The 20,868-nt window shown below is 39.5% G+C and overlaps 1 protein-coding gene across 5 annotated transcripts in view; it reads right to left on the reverse strand.

Annotated features, from left to right (window-relative positions):
* tenm1 (teneurin transmembrane protein 1) overlaps nucleotides 1–20,868 on the reverse strand; it is a 158,580-nt gene that overhangs the window by 49,003 nt on the left and 88,709 nt on the right. For all 5 annotated transcript variants that reach the window (XM_067518552.1, XM_067518554.1, XM_067518553.1 and 2 more), the window contains 10 exons: nucleotides 19,879–20,073; nucleotides 17,661–17,861; nucleotides 15,648–15,833; nucleotides 15,463–15,492; nucleotides 15,200–15,346; nucleotides 11,340–11,574; nucleotides 10,016–10,135; nucleotides 9,666–9,927; nucleotides 5,401–5,686; nucleotides 64–207 (listed from right to left, as the gene is read on the reverse strand). In XM_067518552.1, the coding sequence (XP_067374653.1) occupies nucleotides 64–207; nucleotides 5,401–5,686; nucleotides 9,666–9,927; nucleotides 10,016–10,135; nucleotides 11,340–11,574; nucleotides 15,200–15,346; nucleotides 15,463–15,492; nucleotides 15,648–15,833; nucleotides 17,661–17,861; nucleotides 19,879–20,073 (1,806 nt within the window). The remainder of the gene's footprint in view (nucleotides 1–63; nucleotides 208–5,400; nucleotides 5,687–9,665; nucleotides 9,928–10,015; nucleotides 10,136–11,339; nucleotides 11,575–15,199; nucleotides 15,347–15,462; nucleotides 15,493–15,647; nucleotides 15,834–17,660; nucleotides 17,862–19,878; nucleotides 20,074–20,868) is intronic.

Below are 20,868 nucleotides of genomic sequence, written 5' to 3' on the forward strand. Positions count from 1 at the left end.
AATTTTGTACACTGAAAATAAGGGTTAGTGAGTAAATACACTGACTTGGGGGTTTGTACTCACCACTTTGTATGTTAAGGGAGTGATGTTTGTCCAAAGACCATCCTCCCAGGTTTGAGGGAACCAGTTCAAATCCTTGCATCAGAGCAGTCCTCCTCTCCCATTGAATAACACCAGGACATGACTCATACTCATAGCCAACTGATACTGAAATACAAGCATGTACACACATAAGCAGACTTCCTGTTCGGCACTGTAATAACTAAAAGTATGTGCTGTAAACCTGCTGTTTTTGGCACCAAGAATGTACAGAAAAATTACTGTACTGGAGGTGTTTGTATAGAATGCAACAGCCAGACATAACAACAAATCCCATCTCTCTCAAAGATATATTGTATTGAGTGGTGAAACAGATGAAAGGCCTGTAGTGAGACCTCATCAATGTGTGTGTGTGTGTGTGTGTGTGTGTGTGTGTGTGTGTGTGTGTGTGTTTGTGTGTGTGTTTGAAAGAGATCAGTGAGAAGTGGAGGCGTAATCAGGAGGAGCCCGTCCTCATGAAGGAGCCCTAGAATTAGCTGCATGGCCTCTTAGTTGTAATGATACACTGTGCAGCTTCCCACTACAACTAACAACTATCAACATCTTTTTTGGTTTGGCAGGATTAAACATGTTTTGACAGTAATTTACCACTTGAGACTTGGAATATGTTTAAAGTCAGCAGGTGACAAAGCCACAGGATCTCAAGAAAACAGGTTAACAGACATACCGGAACATGCAATCACACATGACATGACAGAAATACACATATCAAATCCAGTCTTTTACTTCTTTAGGAGTACAATTATGTAGAATGTTAAGGATTACTGCCAATTTATACCACTTCCTAGTTTTACCCCACAACATTGATTTGGCAGTTGTCATTGCAAGTTGAATTGCAGATAAATATGAGTCATAAGACCAGATGGTGTATGATGTGTTACAATTGATGAGACTAGGAGACCAATAGTAGTACAAGTTAAAAATGCTCTGCAGCTCAACGAAACGCAACTTTAAAACGCTGCTTTTATTAGGGCTGGATGATAGGGAAAATAATTCTCATCACAATAATCTTTACAATATTGATCATTATCATGATATAGTTCAGGTCAATAGTGTTAATGTTCTACTGCATAAGATTTAATATCGTATGGCACAGCCCTATCTGTAATAATCACAGAGTAATATGTAATTGATATTTTAGAAATCAGGTACTATGTGTACATAAACTAATTACCAAATTTATAAAACTATAAAAAGGGGAGAACATTTATGAGAGTATTTGCTCTTTTGTTTAAAGATGCATTAATCAGTCCCTCCAGGCTTTCATAGACCCTTTTCTGAATATTTTGGCCTAAAATGCCGGATTTTGCGGCAGCTTTTCTAAAAAACTGTTATGCATTTTGCTATGTTTTTGTGATGTTTTAAATTTCAAGGTCGCCCAGATTTCAAGGGGCATTGGTTGAATTAATTGTTGAGATTGCAACATCCCAAATTTCTGGAGGGACCGATTAATTGATTGTTTGGCTAATTGAGGGCAGCATAAAAGGTTGTAAGCACAACACTGATGTAATCACAATATGAAGTTGGCTTGGCAAACACATTAGCAAACAGTTGCCTAGAGAACTTACGTACATATCCAGCAACACTGTCATTCATTTGGAGTTTGGTTTCTAGCCAATCTTTTTGATGGCCAAATTCATTGCTCATAGCTGATAAATGTAGTGTAAAGGTTTAATATGAGGCTTCTTGCTGTCAACAGCTGCCTACCAGTTTTTAAAAATAACTCATGAGAGTTTGTTGGCTGGAAAATCAAAACAATGAGCTGAAAAATGCACAATGTAAAACTGAGAAGAACAGCAGACATGGGAGATTATTACCTATGGACTCACTCACTTTGTGAAATCCCTTTAAAATTACACCGAGTAGTGTGACAAATATTGATTAGTGCAGCTTTAAGTAAATTATGTCATCCAGCGTCCACATTTTTACATTGGTGTCAAGTGACTGGTGGGCAATGCTTTCATTCAAAGTAACTTTTCACTCTAGGCCAGTTAACCCAAAAGGCATAAATGCATCCTTCCTTAAGTAACCAAAAGATGCTTTAAACATTATACCAGCTATTGTATATATATGTTAAGTTTATGGAATTCAAATGCACTCTTTATCAGACTGTATAGTTAACACAGTAGGAGTTCAATGCAGGTAGGTTAGTCACATTTTTAAATTATATAACTTAAAATGATGCTTAAATGAAGATAATGATATACTGTACAGAAAGGACAACTTGACAAGCTTGGCACAAGAGACGTAGAGGAGTAGTTGTCACTGTCAATCATTGTTGGCACTGATCTCTCTAACTGGCTACATTGTAAACCAACATGCCAGCGAATTGATGGGCACTCAAGGGGAACTGAGGAGCAGAGTCAGCATAAACAGCAGGAAAGATGGTGGAATTTGTAAACAGGGGTGTTCACATTGTGCACCAGCTCAGGAGATTCCCTTTAACTCAGAGAGAAACTCTCAGCAGGCACCAAGGGCCAACTTAAATCTCCAACTCAATAGGTGCAATCAATGAAGTGATTAGGCCAGGAAAATAATGGGTAATTTGGGACACTGGGGATTCTGAAAGAGAAAGAAAGAGGTGGGCTAAAGTTCTTAGTCCAGGAACCCTCTCTTAGATTCATTGAAAAGGTTCATTTATTTCAATTTTGTGTGTCTTAAGCTCTGAGAGGCTTGTGAATTTCTGTTTTTGAAGGACAGAAATAGAACTTGATGGAACTGACTTGAAAATGTAATGCTTGGGTAGACAAAAAAAACCAGACTTTACTGAAATCAAAACATCTAATATATTAGCATTGTGTAATTTCTGACCCCTACAGTCACATTGCATCCTCCTTGAAGGACCTGCTTTATGACCTGGAAAGCAATTCAACCTTATGAAAATGCATCAGATGTGCCATAAATATATTACCAACAATAGGGACACTGCCCCATTTACAAAAAATTCTCCAATAAAATTCACTCGTTGGAGGAACAAGGGTTTTCCAGGACAAAACGGGCAAAGCTATCTCAGAGGGAACGTGTCAGTGTTTTGAGAACAGTTTCACAACAGAATATTACTGTAGCTATATTACAAGAAATGACACTCTCTTAGAAACTATACACGTGCACACTATAGTACATAAATGCACATTCAATATCTCACAGGTGAAAGCTTTCATTCCCCTCTGCTGAAGCCTCAGGCAATGTGTTCACCTCAGCAAACAGAGCATGATCTCGCTTTCTCTTGCTCTCTCTGACCATGTGTGAACGCATGGATTGTGTGCGTACGCATACATGTGTTTGTGTATGTGTTTGTGTGTGTGTCACTGCGTGCCTGTGTCACCGTGCCAACAAAGCACTAGGAAATAAAGAGACGGATGGATCAGGAGAAAACATGTGTAGAAAAGAAAAGAGCAAGTGAAAGCTGAGAAAGACAGGAAAGAGCTAACATGGGGGATCAGAGTGAATGGAGGAATAACAAGCAGGGACGAGAAGAAAAGAGTTCAGTGGAGGACAGAAACACAGGGAACACAGTGAGCATAAAGGAAAATATAAGGGTAGGCAGGGGGCTAAGAAGGGCAGGGGAGACGGTGGCTTAGTAAAGCAGGGTAAATAAAAAAGCAGGATCATTTGAGTTGTGAAAAGGTGAAAGATCAGGAGCGAGCTGGAGCAGATGAAATGGAACTCTGGCAGATAAGGAGAGGAGGGGGTGGATCAGGAGGAGTGAGAAGGGCTAGGGATGGAGAGATGCAATCTGAGTAAGAGACTATGCACTCGAGTGGACAGAGCCTCTGGTCTGCCTGCGATATCTCAGTGCTCATGGAAAGCTCTCTCTCGCAGCTCCACTGTTTGTCTACAACCTCTCACAAACAAAAGCGGTGATCACAGATAGTGGAAACATTATCTCTCAAATGACCAATATTAAGTTCAAAAGGTTTAAGCTGTTATGACATCCTAATATGGCCTGCTTTGCCATATATTATATCCAGTATATCCCCAATGCCCTCTCTTACAAGTGAGAAAGAACACGACAAAGAACAAAAAAAAACAAAACAATGGGCCGCATTCACAAAAACCTTCCGTGGACAGATTTGTATTTAGCATAATGCATATTTTTCTCCATAGAGCCACCACTGTCAAAACTCCCTACAAGTGAAACAATATCTTCCTGCCACCGAACGTGAAATCTCTACTACCAGTTACTGCACAGTGTATTTGTAGAACCATCTATCCTGCCATCCCTATTTCACAATACACCTCTTGTCCTCTCGATCGTCAGTGCTAAAAGTCCAGAAAAGGGGGTGCAAAGAACAAACTGCTTGTTCCTGCTGTAATTTCCCCTTTACTCACTAGATTTTCTGATTTACTTTATATTCTGATAAATCTGCAGGTATTAAACCAGGTATGCAGGTATCAATCAACTAACCCCATAAAACAACATTTTATTACTCAGTGGGACACTGTCCATTAACAATTGCTAGATCACTTAGTGAATTGCCAATGATTAACACTACAACTACCAATCAGTCTATTATTTAAAGCAGCCACCTAAAGAGCTAAGAGTTATTACATTTAAAATGCATTTCTGTAGTGCTGGATATGAGGATAGTGTTTGACCACAAATCAAAACTTTTTTTTATGGGCTTGTGTGGTAATGTGGCAAAGCCGCAGCCTACTGAATCCTTTCCTGTATCACTTAGTTGTTTTGCATCCTATCTTCGGGAATATACTTTTTTCAGAATCTATAAATACAATGCCAGTTGAGACTAATAAAAAAAAAAATCTATTTTCCCACGGAAACTCAATGTCTGTTGTAGGGAATACTTCAATATTTTTCAGAAATATCGTATTGTATTTTCTTGCCAATTTTGTGCCGTCTTCTTAACAATAACACTTATTTTTGAATGACATATTACCACAAATTAAAGGCATTGTTAGACTTGGTAGAGGACTAATGCATTATCATTAATGCTTTTCTTTTATTATTTTTAATGGTCTGCATATTGCACAGGACTGCCCATCCCTTAATGTAGCTGAGATTATTTTATTGTTTTCCTACGCCTTTTAATAGATGGCATCTTTGGGTAAGGGCAAATAACTAGATTGCATATTTTTCATGATCCAAATTTTTCATAGAATTGTTTTTTCCCTTTGGGGGCCTGGTGGCTCGATGGGTAGTGCATTGGGTTGCGTTTGCAGATGGCAGCACCAGAACACCCCATATGTGTTTGCATTCTTTCTCCTAATTAAGACAGAAGAACCAGAAGAAGAACCAATTTGAATGTGAATAAGGTTCACCCTATTAAATATTCTACCTACCAGTTGCATGAGTGAGACCCCAGACCTCCTGGCCATAAACATCAGTCTTGTTCCAGACTAGCCTGTGTACCAGTCCAGGTCCAGCAGGATACCAGCGCTGGTACAACCTTCCCTGCACCGAAGCCTGGACATGGACCTTGGAGAGACCACCCAGTGGGGAGACGGGGGATGATGGGGAGGGAGGCGTGAGGAGGATTCGCAGCAGAGAGAGGTAGCCTGCAGAGCGTGTGCTCAAATAGTTCAACTTCACAAATGCTCCTGGGATTGAAACTTCTTCCTGCACCGCCTGGGGAGAACATGACAGAGAGCAGATTGTATATAGGTGATAAAAGAGGGTGGGTGAGGAAATGAGACAGAATCGTAAGATAAGCAAGAAAAGCGATTTGTCATTTTGTATTTGTAAAAATGTCATAATAACCCTTGATTTATACTTTTTACAATTTTATATGGGCATTTCAGACACTGTGCTAATGTGTCAAAATCAGACTTTCTGTAGTGATTCAAGCTTCCTTCTCGGGTCCTTAGGAAGTTTGATCCACAGAAAAGGGGCCAGAGTAATTAAAATCCCTTTCGGTGGGTTTTAACAAAATCTGGGTAGGTTTGAAAGGCCAACTCCCAGGAGATCAGCGTGATCTAGTTAGAGTAAAGGCAGGAATGCTTTGTAGACAAGGAAAGGATTTTTTATTGAACTCTACTCAGGAGGCATCTAGAGGGATTTCAACAGTGGAGTAATGATGTGTTTTGAGATTCTCCATTGGAGAAAGGTTTTCTTTTCCTGAGATTGGGCGCAAGTGGAAACATGTAGGTCTGCAAGTTAAATTAAATAGGTCCCAAAGCAGAAACCTGTGGGACACCAGACCTAATACTGTCTTGAAAGAACTAATGGACACATAAAATGTATGATGTCTTAAATAAGATCAAATCCACGTCAAGGAATGAGAGTTTAAAAATTGATAAGTATTAGTTAGGGTTGAGACAAGATACTACTTCTTAAGTAGCAGTTAGCAGTGGGGAAGATCCTAGAGATCAAGGATGTATTAGCAATGCTCAGTAAATATTCAATTAGACAGAGAAGGTCAGACTTGAATAGTTTAGTCTAACTGAGCCAATGGAACAGGGGGAGGATTTAAGTGATAGCTGTAACCAAATCAGTGGAATCAATCACTGAGAAATTGAGCACAGATGATTTAATACATTTGTATTCGTAAGTAGAAGAATGCACTGAGGTGCCAAGGGAGCTGGCAATAGCTGATCTATTATTGGAGACTTCACTTTTAAATTACTGAGCAAACTTGTGGCATTTCCCTGAGAAATACAACTCATCCATGATTGTTGCTGGAGAAATTATGGGTTGTGAAGATCCTCCTTTAATTGATCCCTGCAATATGGCACTCAAGCAAATTTACTCCCATATTGTGACTTCTAAGTGAGATACTGCAAGAATGGAAGTTGTACAGCATCATTGTTAGTGCTGTTGTCCACGTGAATGTTAAAGTGTATAACAGTGTTATCATACTCAATTACAGCTTTTGCTAATGGTTCATTCAATTCATTAAAGATTTGCGTTTAGGAGAATAGTAAATTACTTTAAGAAGAGTGACAGAAGTGGTGAACCTAATTACCATGCTTAAACATTGAAAGAACTGCTAATCACCGAGATAAACTGTCATGGAGTACAGTATAAATGGCTTTTGTAGATTACTGCAATGCCTACACTTCTTCTATTGATTCTGGTTTAGTGTACAAATTTATCATTGTCAGGCACAGTTTCAATAAGGTCTGTGTTACCAGTTTGATCGAGCCAATTTTCCATTAGTAAGATATGGTCTCAGTTATGAGTATTAATTGTGGGAAGAAACAGCTCACACAATAAAGTGCAGTTTGAATGTTACAATAAATAAGCCGTGGTAAAATAACAACCATACAAATAAAAAAACCTTCTTTTCTTTTTCTCTTTTTTTTTAAAATTATTATTTTATTGTCTGATGCAGGGTGGCACAAATATATTGACTAATTAACAAATGAATGGTTAGGTTGAGAGAAAATTAATTAGACTGGTATTTGTCTATCCCATGAGGGTTCTTCATTATATAGAGTGAAAAAAGGTCTATACTCTTTACCTTTCAACAGCAAATTTAAAAAACTGCTTAACCTCTCTGATAAAGAAGCTTTTGGTAGAAACATTTATTCATCCACAATAATCTACTCTTTTTCTCGAATAAATTCGGATGTAATTTAAATCTGTGCTTACCTTAAATCAAATTATCTACAAGATGACTACCTCTAAGACATTTTCTCTCCAAAGCCTTTTGATTCCATTTATTAACACAAGTGAATACGGTGGGTGTTTCTAAGCTCACTGTGAACACCAAGTACTGTTCTCTTCATCTACAGTATTTTTCTCCTGTGTGCGTCTCCTGATGTGCTATTTGTCAGGAGGATAAAAAAGTTTCTTCATTTTGAAAATTCTTCACCCCAATCTCATCACATTTTGTAAGATGGGGTTGAACTTAGAAGTGCAGACAATGTGTCATGGATATGACTATTATGTACAAATGAAAACTATTACTTTGCTCTGTCATGACAGCATTGTGTGACCACAACATATAATAGATATGACATTTTCGGCAGTATTTCATGTGTCTAAGCAATACGAAAACAACTTTCTGTGAACAAAAAATTTAAGCTGGAACTGAAATAAAGCCACGGTGGTTTTACATTTACAAAAAAAGCATCACACTGAAAAAATCTATTTGAGCTCTACACCTGACACCTAAATTGATTGTTGGTATATAGATGCTGCAAACATTTGCATTTTGTTAATTTTGTATTTGTGTGATGATGAGCTACACAAGTTGCATCTAGGCAACTTGTGGCAACTTGTGGCAACTTTCCCTCTCTTTTTTTTTTGCCTTTATTTAAATTTGAGCAGTGAAGCGTCTTTGATCTACTTTTCATCTAGAACCATAGGCTCCGACACCCTGTTGGAATTAGAAAGGATCTCAGACATTGACATTTAGTTAGTTAGATATTGACTATTTTCTAACCCGATTCTACATTAAACCTCTACGCTTTTTCTCATCAGTACCAGTCCTGGTACTGTAAATCTGGAGGTAGTTGCTGGGACAGGAGAGCAGTGTCTACCATTTGACCAGAGCCACTGTGGAGAAAGCAGGAAGGCCACTGAAGCTGCACTTAATAACCCTCGAGGTAGGAGATTAAACACACTACATCTATTGCTATGAGCTTGTATTACATGCATCTACTGTTTCCCCCAAGCCTCATATGTAGGGATGTGGGATTAGTACTCAAAGATCAGTATCAAGACTAGTTTGCTGGGTGTCAATATTTTTATACTGAAGCAGCTTGTTGAAACAATACTCTGATATTTTTCTAATACTTTGCTATTTTTCTTAAATGCCGACTAAGTTTAATTCACCACATCTCACAATTTCATACTAGGCAGAGTGCTGTATCAGAATTGAATAAGTCATTTGGCACAAAGAAAGTATCAGAATCTCATAGACTTATAATTCAACCATAGACTTCTCTGTGAAAAATTGCTCTAGAAGAGTAGCATTTGATAAAAGGTATGCCATGTGGAAGAGTGATATTATTATTGTTATTATTATTATTGCTTATATGTTGTTGTGACAATATCATACACACTTTTTTTAACATTTTATATTGTTTTATTACCACATTCATAAATACAAGCTGGTCACAGTGCTGAGTTAAAAAAATGTATCATCATAGATGATAAATCTGTATCTATAAATTCTGCTTGAATCTTGGAATAGTCATGTAGAAAGCATATAATATAATATAATTGAATTATATAATAATTATTATTAATTATTAATTATTATAATAATTGAATGGATAGCAATGGAAGCATACTGATTTATTTCAGACAAATGATAATAGGAGAAGGAGGAAGATAGGACTAACCCATTGTGATAAACCACCCTCTCTAAAGTTCTAATTTTATTATTCCTTCCATCTCAGGATTTACATTCATTCATTCATTCATTTATTTATTTATTTTCTTGTTGTGTGTGTTGTGTGTTTTATTGTCTTTGATTTGTACACCTTTCTTTAACTTTAAATCATCAGTAAAGCACTTTAAATTGAATTAATTTGTAAAAAAAACCTGCTATAAATAAAGTTTAATAAAGTTTAAATACATTTAATTTGATCAGAGATTCACACTCACATTCAAATCACCAGCCTCATTGCTGCTGGCAAAGCAAAGAGGAGCATACCTGCAACTCAGGAACAGCTGGCCCCTTCTCTGGACATGCTCCCATGAATCTGGGAAGAGGGTAGGGCAAGACCAGTGGGTAGGGACTCAAAACACTCTTAATGTCACACTTAGAAGGTTGAGATTCTTCCCTGGACATGGTGACCTGATCCAGGACCAGGAAATTGTTATTTGGTGTCCAGACGGTGCGAGTTTGAGGGAGGAAGGGTGGGCGCTGGAACATCAGGGTCATAGACATTGCGCCCAGGGTCACCAGATCAAAACTAGAGGTAAATAAGAGTAAAGCCCAGTAAGACTAGTAGGAAACTGCAACAAGAGAGAGTATTTTGTATTTTTTGTTTGTGTCTGTACCTTCCATCCTGCCTACTGATAGTGTAACCATATTCAGGATGCTGTGGGAAAGTGATGTTGACTCCAACCAGAGGAGAGCCATCCTGCAACATGACGCTACCTCGAATTACAGCTACCCGGCTGGCAAAACAAAGAACGGGAAGCAGGGAGGGAACAAGAGAAAAGGAGATGCACAAAGAGAGGGAGAGACGACAGGCTTACAATGATGGAGAACATCATCATTGTTTGAAGAGAGAGGCATATTGTGAAACGCCAGCCGAACGACCTTGTGTGTAAAGAAAAAGCAAGTGCATTTATTCTACTCAGTACAATAGCCTTCTTTAGCACATAGAAATCTGCCAGAGATTGCCAGGATACAAGAACCATAAATATAGCTTCACCCACTGTAAAACCTTTCAGCACCTTGTCATATAAAAAACAAAAGTTCCACATAATGTTTATATTACAATGACAGTGGTACATGCAGCAAAAAGGATGTGTTGCTTTTTTTAAATAGCCCATAAACTATCAGTCAAATCTCTGCTATTTTGAAATATTAATCTTTATAAATAGTGTGAAATGTAAAATACTGTGCTTGAATCTGAAATTATCAATGAACTGGTCAAATGAAGACAGATGTAGAGATAAACCTGTGTTGCGCACACACAGGTTCACTGATGGAGCCGATCTGTTACAACTGAAATTAATGGGAAAAATAAAGTATAGGGAGGTTTCTCCGGGTGGCTGCATGTTCCTGTTTGTGCCACCTGTCCTGAAAGCTGCCACTGATTTCCCCTCTGAAAAAAACAGCAACATACTTAATGAATTTATTTGTTTATTCCAAAAGTGTATCAGGAAAAAAAGCCCTTTGCTAGTTTTTCAGAGATGTCTCACTTCTTGTTTTTAAAACCGATCTTTCTAGGCCATCATCACAGGGCTTGATGCAAAGTATTCCCTCTGTTGGATGGCAGCGAGAGCCAAAAGAAGTGAAAAATGTATGGTGACACCTTTATGACTGGTGTAACTGAATGACACATTAAGCATCAATATGTAACAAACACATACTCTGCAGTTGGAACAGACATTGTGGGGCAAAGCACTGCTGTGTGACTACTAATCTCCAGGGGAACACAGATCACTAAGATGTTTGCACAGGCATGTGAAGACATGAAAAGCCTCATTCACATGCGAAAACACACTCTCATCAAACAATGTGAAAAATCAAATGCATTAATACTATTTAATTCGCTATTTACAACTTGTGTCAGTGCAGGCAGACAGCTCAAGGACACAGACAGACAAAACAAACATGAAGGTATTCAGAAAAACACAAACAAGCACATACCTGGTATCAAAGGGCACATCTCCAGGGAGAGTGTGTGTGGCTGCCTTGCCGAGGAGAAAGCGTATGCGGCGGTAAAAGCTGTGAGTGTGTGTGCTGGCTGGTGACGGCGGTGTGGTGGGGGACTGTTGGCTCTGCTGCAACAGGGCCAAGGGATCAGCCGAACCATGACACAGAGGGTCAGAACCACAGCTCAGCTGCTCACAGCAGTCTGGGTCTACGCAGTCAGTCAGGCCATCTGAAATGAAAAAGAATTTTAAAATATGTAAAATTAAATAAAAAAGTTGAAATGAACACAAACAATATCAAGTAATGAGTTGAGAATACTTAAATTTACACAGTTAATATAGGCAAGACAATAACATCTTTATTATGTATAGTTAACAAGGGACATTAAAGATTTAGGTGACTAAGCTGCTGAGAACACATTTTTTTTCTAAAGGCCAAGCCACTGTAGATATCTGGAGCAAAAAGACAAAAACAAAAGACCATAACACTTTAGAACTGCCAAGAAACACAGTATCGTCTGCATGGCTCACCGGCGAGAAACTCCACTACTCTACTAATCTGTGACAATGAACTGCACAAGTATCACAGGTATTAATCAAATGAGATTCATAAGGGGCAATCAGCATACAATTATAACACCTATTGCTATAAATCAGACCTGAATCACCAGCTTTATATTGTTGCGATCCATAAAAGTCTGGCGTAAACAATGGGCCGCGGAGCCAGGTCTGGCATTTGTGTTTCCCATTTCAAGCCTGTTTCTAAAAAGGCAGGAAACAGTGCTGACATTTAAATGCATCTGACCAGCGAGCAGGGAGCTAAAGGCCAACAATATTCTATTATACCCTCCTTCGACAAAGGCAGCATCGTACAATGGTTGAGTTCCATGAGATCTACTCCTCAAACTTGAAAGAAGGCTGCTAATTGATTTTCTAAAATCAGTGTCATTAAAAGAACACATGCGTAAGAATTTTATTATGCAGGCGAGCTTGTTAAAGATTACACACAAACAAAACTGTGAAAATGTCAATTTTGAACATAGTCAATACATAGAAATATGTATTTGTATGCGATTTCCCTGCCTAGTGTATGGAATAAATGATGTTTTTTTATGAGGAAGAACAATATATCTCTCCCATCCAGGCAGAATAATTGATTCTCTCTCTTCAAAGTTCCTCTTTATTCTCTGATTACTTGTGATAGCATCTTTCCATCTCTGTCTATCTTCAGAGACAAAAAGATTGTTCTGAAAGAAGGCTATGAGAGCCTACAATATATGTGCCAATTAAGAGGGAGATGGCTGAATTGTGTGGCAGAAAATTATGGCATTTGAAATGGTGGGTACAGGAGAGATAGAAAGTCAAAAGAAGTGTAAATTGTCTCCATAAGGTTGTGTTAGACTTTGTCTAGCATAATCATACTTAAACTGAAAAGTTTGACCCCTACAGCACAGACACTTGAAATTCATCAATATTCATATGACTTTACAATATCATACCGTATGTACATAGAGTATGCCTTTTTGCATATAGTGCCATATTACAATACTCGTCCCTTCTTCCAACCACCCACTCACCAGCTTAGCTCCTACTTAACCTGCTCATATGGAGGGAAAGTAAAGTTTAATGTGATATTAAATTGAATCTCCACGTATATATGTGTTGAAGGTGGTCCAACATTTTAGTAACTTTACTAACTAATGCTGGGTGACATAAATAACGGAGAGATAACATCACTTCCCACAGTGCAACTCAAAAACACCTTTCCAAATTGCAAGCTTAAGAAAAAAGCTCAACACTTTGGGAAACAATAGGCTTTGCTTTATTGCTCTATTAAGAGTTAGATGTCAAGAGTGTCGTCTCTCTCATATCTGTCCATACAGTACATGGCCACAGCTGGCAGTCAGTCAGTTTAGCTTAGCAGAAACACACAGCTAACACAAGTGAGAAAATTTGCCAACCAGCACCTCTGAAGCTCACTAACATGTTGTATGTCATTGGCTTTGATTAGTGCTTTTACACTGGGTTCTGTGGAGAATTAAACCCTAGCTGGCCACAATGATTTTCTGGAGAACTTCAACTGTAATTTCTTTTCAATACTAATTTGCTTTTAAATTATTGGTTGTTGTTGTCTAGGTTTTATTATTATCTTTATAAGGCCAAACACATAAGGGTGTCCGAATTTTAAATTCTAACTTTAACCTTCACCAATCTGCCACATTACTTTATTGACTGATGGTAAAGGTCGAGCTGATTTGAACTACTTTATGTGCTGACAGGTGTTTAGCCAATAATGATACATCAGCATTTATTAATTAGCCAATTGTTATTTAAAAATAAAAAAACATATAATATTTTTTATATTAAAACCACCAGTATGTGTTATTGTGGCTAATCTGTGTATTTGCTTTCTATGTTTCCCCTCATACTGGATGGGAACACACTGGCAGACTGGACAAAGCTCTTCCAGCAACACAGAAGACATTACACAACTGTTTTCACTGGATGACACACAATGACCAGTAACTGATATTTATGTGGGAAACCAATTGACTGCTCATTTAAAACAAGTAAAATGAGAAAGGGTTCAGTTTGTTAAAGGTGTGACTGAATTACCATTTAATAACGCTCATTTAAAATGGGCACATTTATTATGCACATTGTGACAATTATTTTACTATTATTTATTCCCTAAAGACCACAGATAAAACACAAAATAATAATAATACTATATTTAACCATCAGTGCCTACACTGTTGGCAGAAAACAGAGCTGCTATATTTGTTCCATTATTCAGCCTCTATTTTATAGTCCACAAGACATTTTTTATTACATTGCTGTGAGGTTATAATCCAGAGTGAGGGCCTGTAATTCCAGTTTTGAGAAGCCATCTACTCTGACTTTTTGAAGTGTTGGCTCATTCAGCCACCCGGCTTTGGTAAACAATGTGCAGGGGGAAAAAAAAGGTTACATTGGCGCTATCAGCACCTCACACAACCATAAAAAAAGACCAAAAAAAAAAAAAAAAAGTGTGTCGTGTTTGAGGTTTCACACTGCTGTGTGCACTGATTCAAATGCTACTCTTAACAAAACATGGAACCACACACACACACACACACACACACACACACACACACACACACACACACACACACACACACACACACAAAACAAGGTAGATTTTCCGCCAAACAAAAAGCTACGCTACCTTGTTTGCAATGATGGATTACAGCAGCAGCTTAACAGGCATGTCCATAATGGATATTTGATGGAGTTTCAAAGTGAATGGGCACAGTAGAAAATATAGAGGAAAGCGTTGTAGATGGGACTGTAATGCTGGGGAAATGACTGTAATGAGCAGAGCTCCTGGTATTCGTGAAATGTTCCTTTCTTATCACTTCACCTGAGGATTGAAAAACATAGCTCAGGGACTGAGTGACACACATCTCTCACCTGCCACCAAACAACTCCTAACTAAAGAAGCAGAAAAAGAAGCAGTGTGGTTTGCTGTATTTAGATTTGGGAAAATTTCTGAGTGCCTTTTATCCTAGCAGGTGGTATGCATATTAGACATTTTGCTGTGATAAGAGAAAAAACAGACATGCCCACTTGCACACACACACACATACACTTCATATTCAATATAATAATGACCAGCAGGACTCTACGGGAGTCTCAGCAGGACTGGGACAGCAAAGAGGGATGAAGGAAAGGAACAATGAGGCTGATTTTTCGTCAGGAGAAACAGGAGGAGAAGTAATGGAAAGGAAAGGACAATCTGCCAGAAAGACTAAAATAAAAGAGGTAAGAAAGAAAAGAAGAGACAGAAAATGATAGATGATGTTAGAATGTCACCTCCGTCGTTGTCTGTTCCATCACTGCAGTCAGTTTCCATGACAACGCTGCATCCAGGCCCACTCCATCCAGCCTGGCAGACGCAACGCCAGCCGCTCTGCTCCAGGGTACAGCGCCCATGCCCACTGCACAACCCTGGGCAGCCGTCTGAAAAGGCCCGACATATATGTTTGCAAGCACACACACAGACGCACACAATTTGGCATTTGTGAGCATGTTGGAAGAATGCAATATGAAATTCAAATCCTAAAATAATAAATTACCTTTCACTACGACATCCAAATCATGAGTAACTGCGCAGAAAAAAAGTACAATTTTGATAATAAGCAGCAACTGTAAAAGCAAATTGTCTCAACAACAATGACACTTTATTAATCTATTAATCATACCAATCTAAATATCACAAGGAATAATTAAACACTCCCACATGCACCAACACACTTCGCACCAATGTTACAGTGTTCTCCCTCCCAGCCAGGCTGGCAGATGCAGGTCCCGTCATGGCACTGGCCGTGTTCTTCACAGCGAGGGTGGCACGCTCTCTGGTCGCATGCGGCGCCAATCCAACCCTCTTCGCACTGGCACCGGCCCTCTGAGCAAACACCATGGCTGCCACATGGCACCGGGCACAGCTCTGCCGAACAGGTGGGTGGGGATATGCGTGAGAAAAAAAGCGTGCAAGTGTGAAAGGATGAGAGAATATGAGAGGGAGGGGAACAGATGGAGAAATTGAGTGTTGGATGAAAAGAAAAGGTAATAGTTGCACAGACATTGAGTAAGGGAGAAGTAAGAAAAAAAAAAAGGTCTCAATTCGAGGTGAGCTATCGGATATAGGTGAAAGAAAAAAAACAAGCAATAGAGAAGGATAACCTTAGAGACTAAAAAGTCTACTTTCTCACAATACACAATCTTCCCACCTCTAATAGCTGAGTTCCCTGAAGGAGAGGAAGAGTGAATAGACTGATAATAACAGCCAAATGATTTGTATTTGCACCGCATATTTAAACTACAGGGACTCCAATTCAGCTCTATTATTCTTCTCTGACATTTTGATCAGATTTGGTGAGTATGTTAATACGCTTTCTTTTCCTTCATCTCTTCATCTTTGTCTCTGTCAGCTCTCTCTTTTCTATATATCTTCCTTCCTCTCTCAGGCTACATTCGCTTAAATTTCTTCTCCTCCTGCTTTTGTCTATTTCCTTTTCTGTGCGCTCCTCACCCTCTAACGCTCTCTCTGTGCAGATGGAAAGCCTCATCCATCAGTAAAGAGAGCAAAGTGCTGGAGGCACACAAAGACTACTTATCCAGCTGCAGTAAAAAGTTATTTCAATTTAAATATACATAGCATGAAGAAGAAGGAAAAAGTGGATTAAAGTTGGAGAGTTTTTCAGCTCTCTATTAGAATTACATTACCTTAGCTATGCTTCAACAAGACCGGTATGTGGAATAGCTGGGTCCTTTTGATTAAAAGCCCAGCAGGTACAGTGAGGCCGCTCATATCTCAGATATTCAGCCACGGTCTATCATTATCATGGACTATATCACTTTAATAAGGCATGCATGCACCTGAGAGCAGAAGCTAATGCCAAATGCCCGCAAATCGCTGGTGTACATGGTAAAGTGGATCCTTCACAAAAAAATTTGTTAAGTTAGTGTGGTGGAAACAGAGGAAAGTCAGTCTTATAATGGCTATTTTCCTCTCAGTCAGCTTACACTGCAAGGACAAGGACACATTTCTCACAGGGTTCTGCAGAGTGCTGCATTCTACGGTATATTTTAGACACATGGTGCACTAGTCTACTACTGTAGCTAACTCACTGCCTTTTTCTTTATAATCCTATATCTTTCTATTCATTGTAGATGTGTTGTCTGTTTTAGTAGGTGGGGTTAACTGGGTGCAAAGAAATCAAAGCAGTTCTAGATGTAAGAAATCTTTTACAACTATATTTAACAATCATGCAGTAACTAATATTTAGCGAACAGATAAATGGATATGCAATAAACATCAGCAAGCTTTTAAATGCCAAGCCGAATATTCTTCAGTGTAATAGTCTCTGAAATGCCTTGCAGCAAAGTGAGAATAGAGGTCTCTCTTTTTTTCCTCGCCTGCCTTTTTTCCTCATTTAGCTGAAAGGAACTGTGTGTGCATGAGCATATGTGTGTGTTACAGTATAAATGCACAGTAAAGTGAGTGATGGTGCAAGGGGGGGCCCGCAGAGTGCTGTCATGAGTGGAAATCTCATTTACGACCAGCATGAAGTAAGTGCAAACACACACACACACACACACTCCCTTTTCACAGAGTGGCCCCAATCCATATTTCTCTCTCATGTCTATCAAATCCCCAGAAAATATTATCTGGCAAGACCATGCGTGCAACAAGAGCACTGGCAAACTAGTGACGTGCAGTTGCAATTTTCAGTGTTTTTTCTGTGTGTGAACAATAATCCTCAGGTCTTACCAGTGTAGCAGTCTGGCCCTGTCCAGTTGGGCTGGCAGGCGCAGGTGTCTGACTCAGGGAGATAGGTGCCATGTCCTGAACACTGCTCCTGACAGGCTGGCAGTGGGTCATCACAGCTCACTCCTGCCCAGCCTGCTGAGCACACGCACTCCCCGCGCACACATACGCCGTGCCCACCACACTGAGGGTCTATACAGTCCACTGCAAATAGAGGGAGGACAAAAGAAGAAGCAGGAAGAAGTCAGAGGTGATGGGAAGGGTGGTGTGTGTGGGTGGGTGGAGGGCTGTCTCATTATAATCATCAGCTCAGCGAGTATGAAAGCAGTGTTCTTTGCATCCCATCCAGGAGTTAACCACCCTAGCTACAGTCCCTGTATCTGTTCCACAACATTACATTTCATAGGACACTTAGAACTGAGGCTTTGATAAGGGGTGAAATGGGCTGGTTTGTGTGTGTGTGTGTGTGTGTGTGTCATGGTGGCCTGTGTTATGCTGTGTTAGTGTGTGTAATTACAGCTTTGAGCACTGAGCCAAAGCTCAGCACAGTTCAGCTCAGCTCAGCTCCGCTGCTCAAGGTCAAACACCTGATTCAGTCTCTGCAGGCCCAGATACTGGAGGCAACAGCAGGTCTGTCTTTAGGACAGCTGTGCCATCAGGGTATGATCAAGTGTAACATCATAATTGTAATAAATACCATGCCATTGTTTGTTTTAGCTAATTTCATGGGGTGTTTTACAGTGGACATCTGCAAGTGGAGGATATGACAAGGCCTAATGTTTCTTCTGCAAATGGAAAGTGCCTCAGCTACCTGAGTCATTTATATTGCTGTCATATGAATCGGCAATATAAACAATCAAATGCGCTGCTTTTTATTCTACTGAAAAAGTCGCAGTTTGAGGTAATATGAATTTGAAACCGTAAAGCTTTAGTTTTAAGGAGTCTGCTTTCTACAAGAGCTGCTGGTGGATTAACAGATACGATAATGCTTCTTCCCCACGCTGAGTATTTACATTTGAGTACTTGCCGATACTGAGTACTAATACCAGTACTAAACTGGTTTGCTTCTAGTATGAGTTGCTGGACATTAAAATTCTCATCAATTCACTGCACATTAGCAAAACAAGACAAAATGGCAAGAAATCCATTTTTCTGCCAAAACACATGTGGCGGCGACCAGTGTTTAATAAGAGCAACCTTTGGTGAAAAGAACAAAAGAAAAGTAAAAAGCACAAACAAAGCACAGGTTTAGGGTGAGATCCAGGATGGAGAGGAGCGAAAAACAAAGACTGTAAAATCTATAGAGGAAGACTTTGTAAATAAAGCAAACTTCACATAGCATTCTAGTTACTTTATATAACCCTTGTCAAAAGTCAAAAATATTTTTATAATATTCTTGAGAAAGAATATTAGAAGAATGACTAAGACTAGCACAGCAGAGCTTGCAATCAGCTTCACTTTTGTTGTCATCAATTATCTTAAAACAGTTTTCAACCACAGACATTTTCCCTCATTACCTACCTGTGGAGGTTAGCGTGGTATCAGGTGCACTAAGTTTTACAAGTAAGAACACTGAAGAGAGAATGTTGTGCAGATTCCACAAGATTCTGCTCATTTCAATCTGCCACTCATCCTGTTGGATTGAGTCTATCAGTAGGAGGTGTAATGATATGTATTTTATTTGAACCCAACTTTTAAAACATTGGTTAAATTCAAACCTTGACGGACAAGGGAACAAGCAGAAAACACGAGACTACAGTATTTACACATCCATCAGACAAGTCCCACTGTAACCCATTACTTCTTCTGTCTATCTGATGGATTTTAGTCTAATATTCACTCTAGTTTTCACTCATTTGTCACCACCAAATTGAGAGGGAAACATCAGTCTTTAGGTCCAAATGTTTCACTCTCTTAATTAATTGTTCGCTAATTTTGTCTTCCATTTGTCGCTGAGCACCAAAATGCTATTTTCTCTTCAGAACAAGCCAGGATACAACAACACATCTGCTTTCATATCCTCAAAGCAGTTTTTCCTTTACCTGGACTGAATCTAAGAATAAACAGCATTGTTTGCTGTTCATATTGTAAAGTTCTTTGTACATCAAAGTACTGATAAGTTTACTGTAATTCACAAAATAGTAAAATGGTTCATTTAAATGTGTACAAGTGTAGCCATTTTTGTTCTGCTGATGTGATGACGTGACAAGAGAATACATACCTTGTTCACAGTTTACACCTTTGTAGGCTGGACTACATATGCAGATTCCCTGGATGCAGGTGCCGTGGTTGGAGCAGGTGGGGTCGATACACTGACCTTCCTCCACATTGCACTCTGCCCCCTTCCACCCTGCCAGGCACACACACCTTCCTTTCTCATATACGCCGTTACCGCTACACAAAACGGGGCATGAATCTGCAGAGAGGACAAACACAGATTACACCCACACACTGAGTAGTACACACACACGCACATGCACACAACACACACACACAGAGCGCTGCAGTATATTAGCTGGGAGACCGCAGTAACCTACCATGAGTGGGGCTGCGCTCTCTTATCTCAGCTAGTGCGCGGATTCAGCAAATCCCAGCAGCCTCTGTCTCGCTCTCTTTCTCTCTCTCTCTCACACACACACACAAACACACACACACACAAACACACACATACAGTCTTCAGCTTATCCCTCACGCTGTTTCAATTTACTCAAGCACCACCTGAGCCTGGCTACCACAGCAACCCAGGAATTGTAGAAAATCCCCCGCAACGTCACCTCACTCGCTCTGAACAGGCCGTGAAAACAATTGTGAAAACGGAAGATTAGGAAGAAGAGCATTATAGGTTTACAGAAAGAGGGCGGAAAGCAGTGCCCTCTCCACGCAGCTGTGATGGAGAGCCGTGTGGCTAATGTAATGACAGCCAGGTAGAATAAAGTCAGTGAATGTCTGATGACGCACTGACAGTTACACCCGGGGATTAGATTCAGAATCATCGCCTTCTTTTTTCCTGGGATAATTTGCAATGAGACCCCGGTGCGTTCATGCGTGCGGTCATGTGTTACGTGTTTGTTTGAGCCTTTGTGAAATCTAACACTCTCCACCGCAAAGTAACACTTTACTTTTCACAACTCTTGCCAAAACTTGCTGTCTAACTTATCAAGCAAAGAACATTATAACGCAAGCAAATGAGCAAAGATGAAACGTATGAATA

Source organism: Channa argus, chromosome 10, assembly GCF_033026475.1.
Source record: "Channa argus isolate prfri chromosome 10, Channa argus male v1.0, whole genome shotgun sequence".
Taxonomy (NCBI): Eukaryota; Metazoa; Chordata; class Actinopteri; order Anabantiformes; family Channidae; genus Channa; species Channa argus.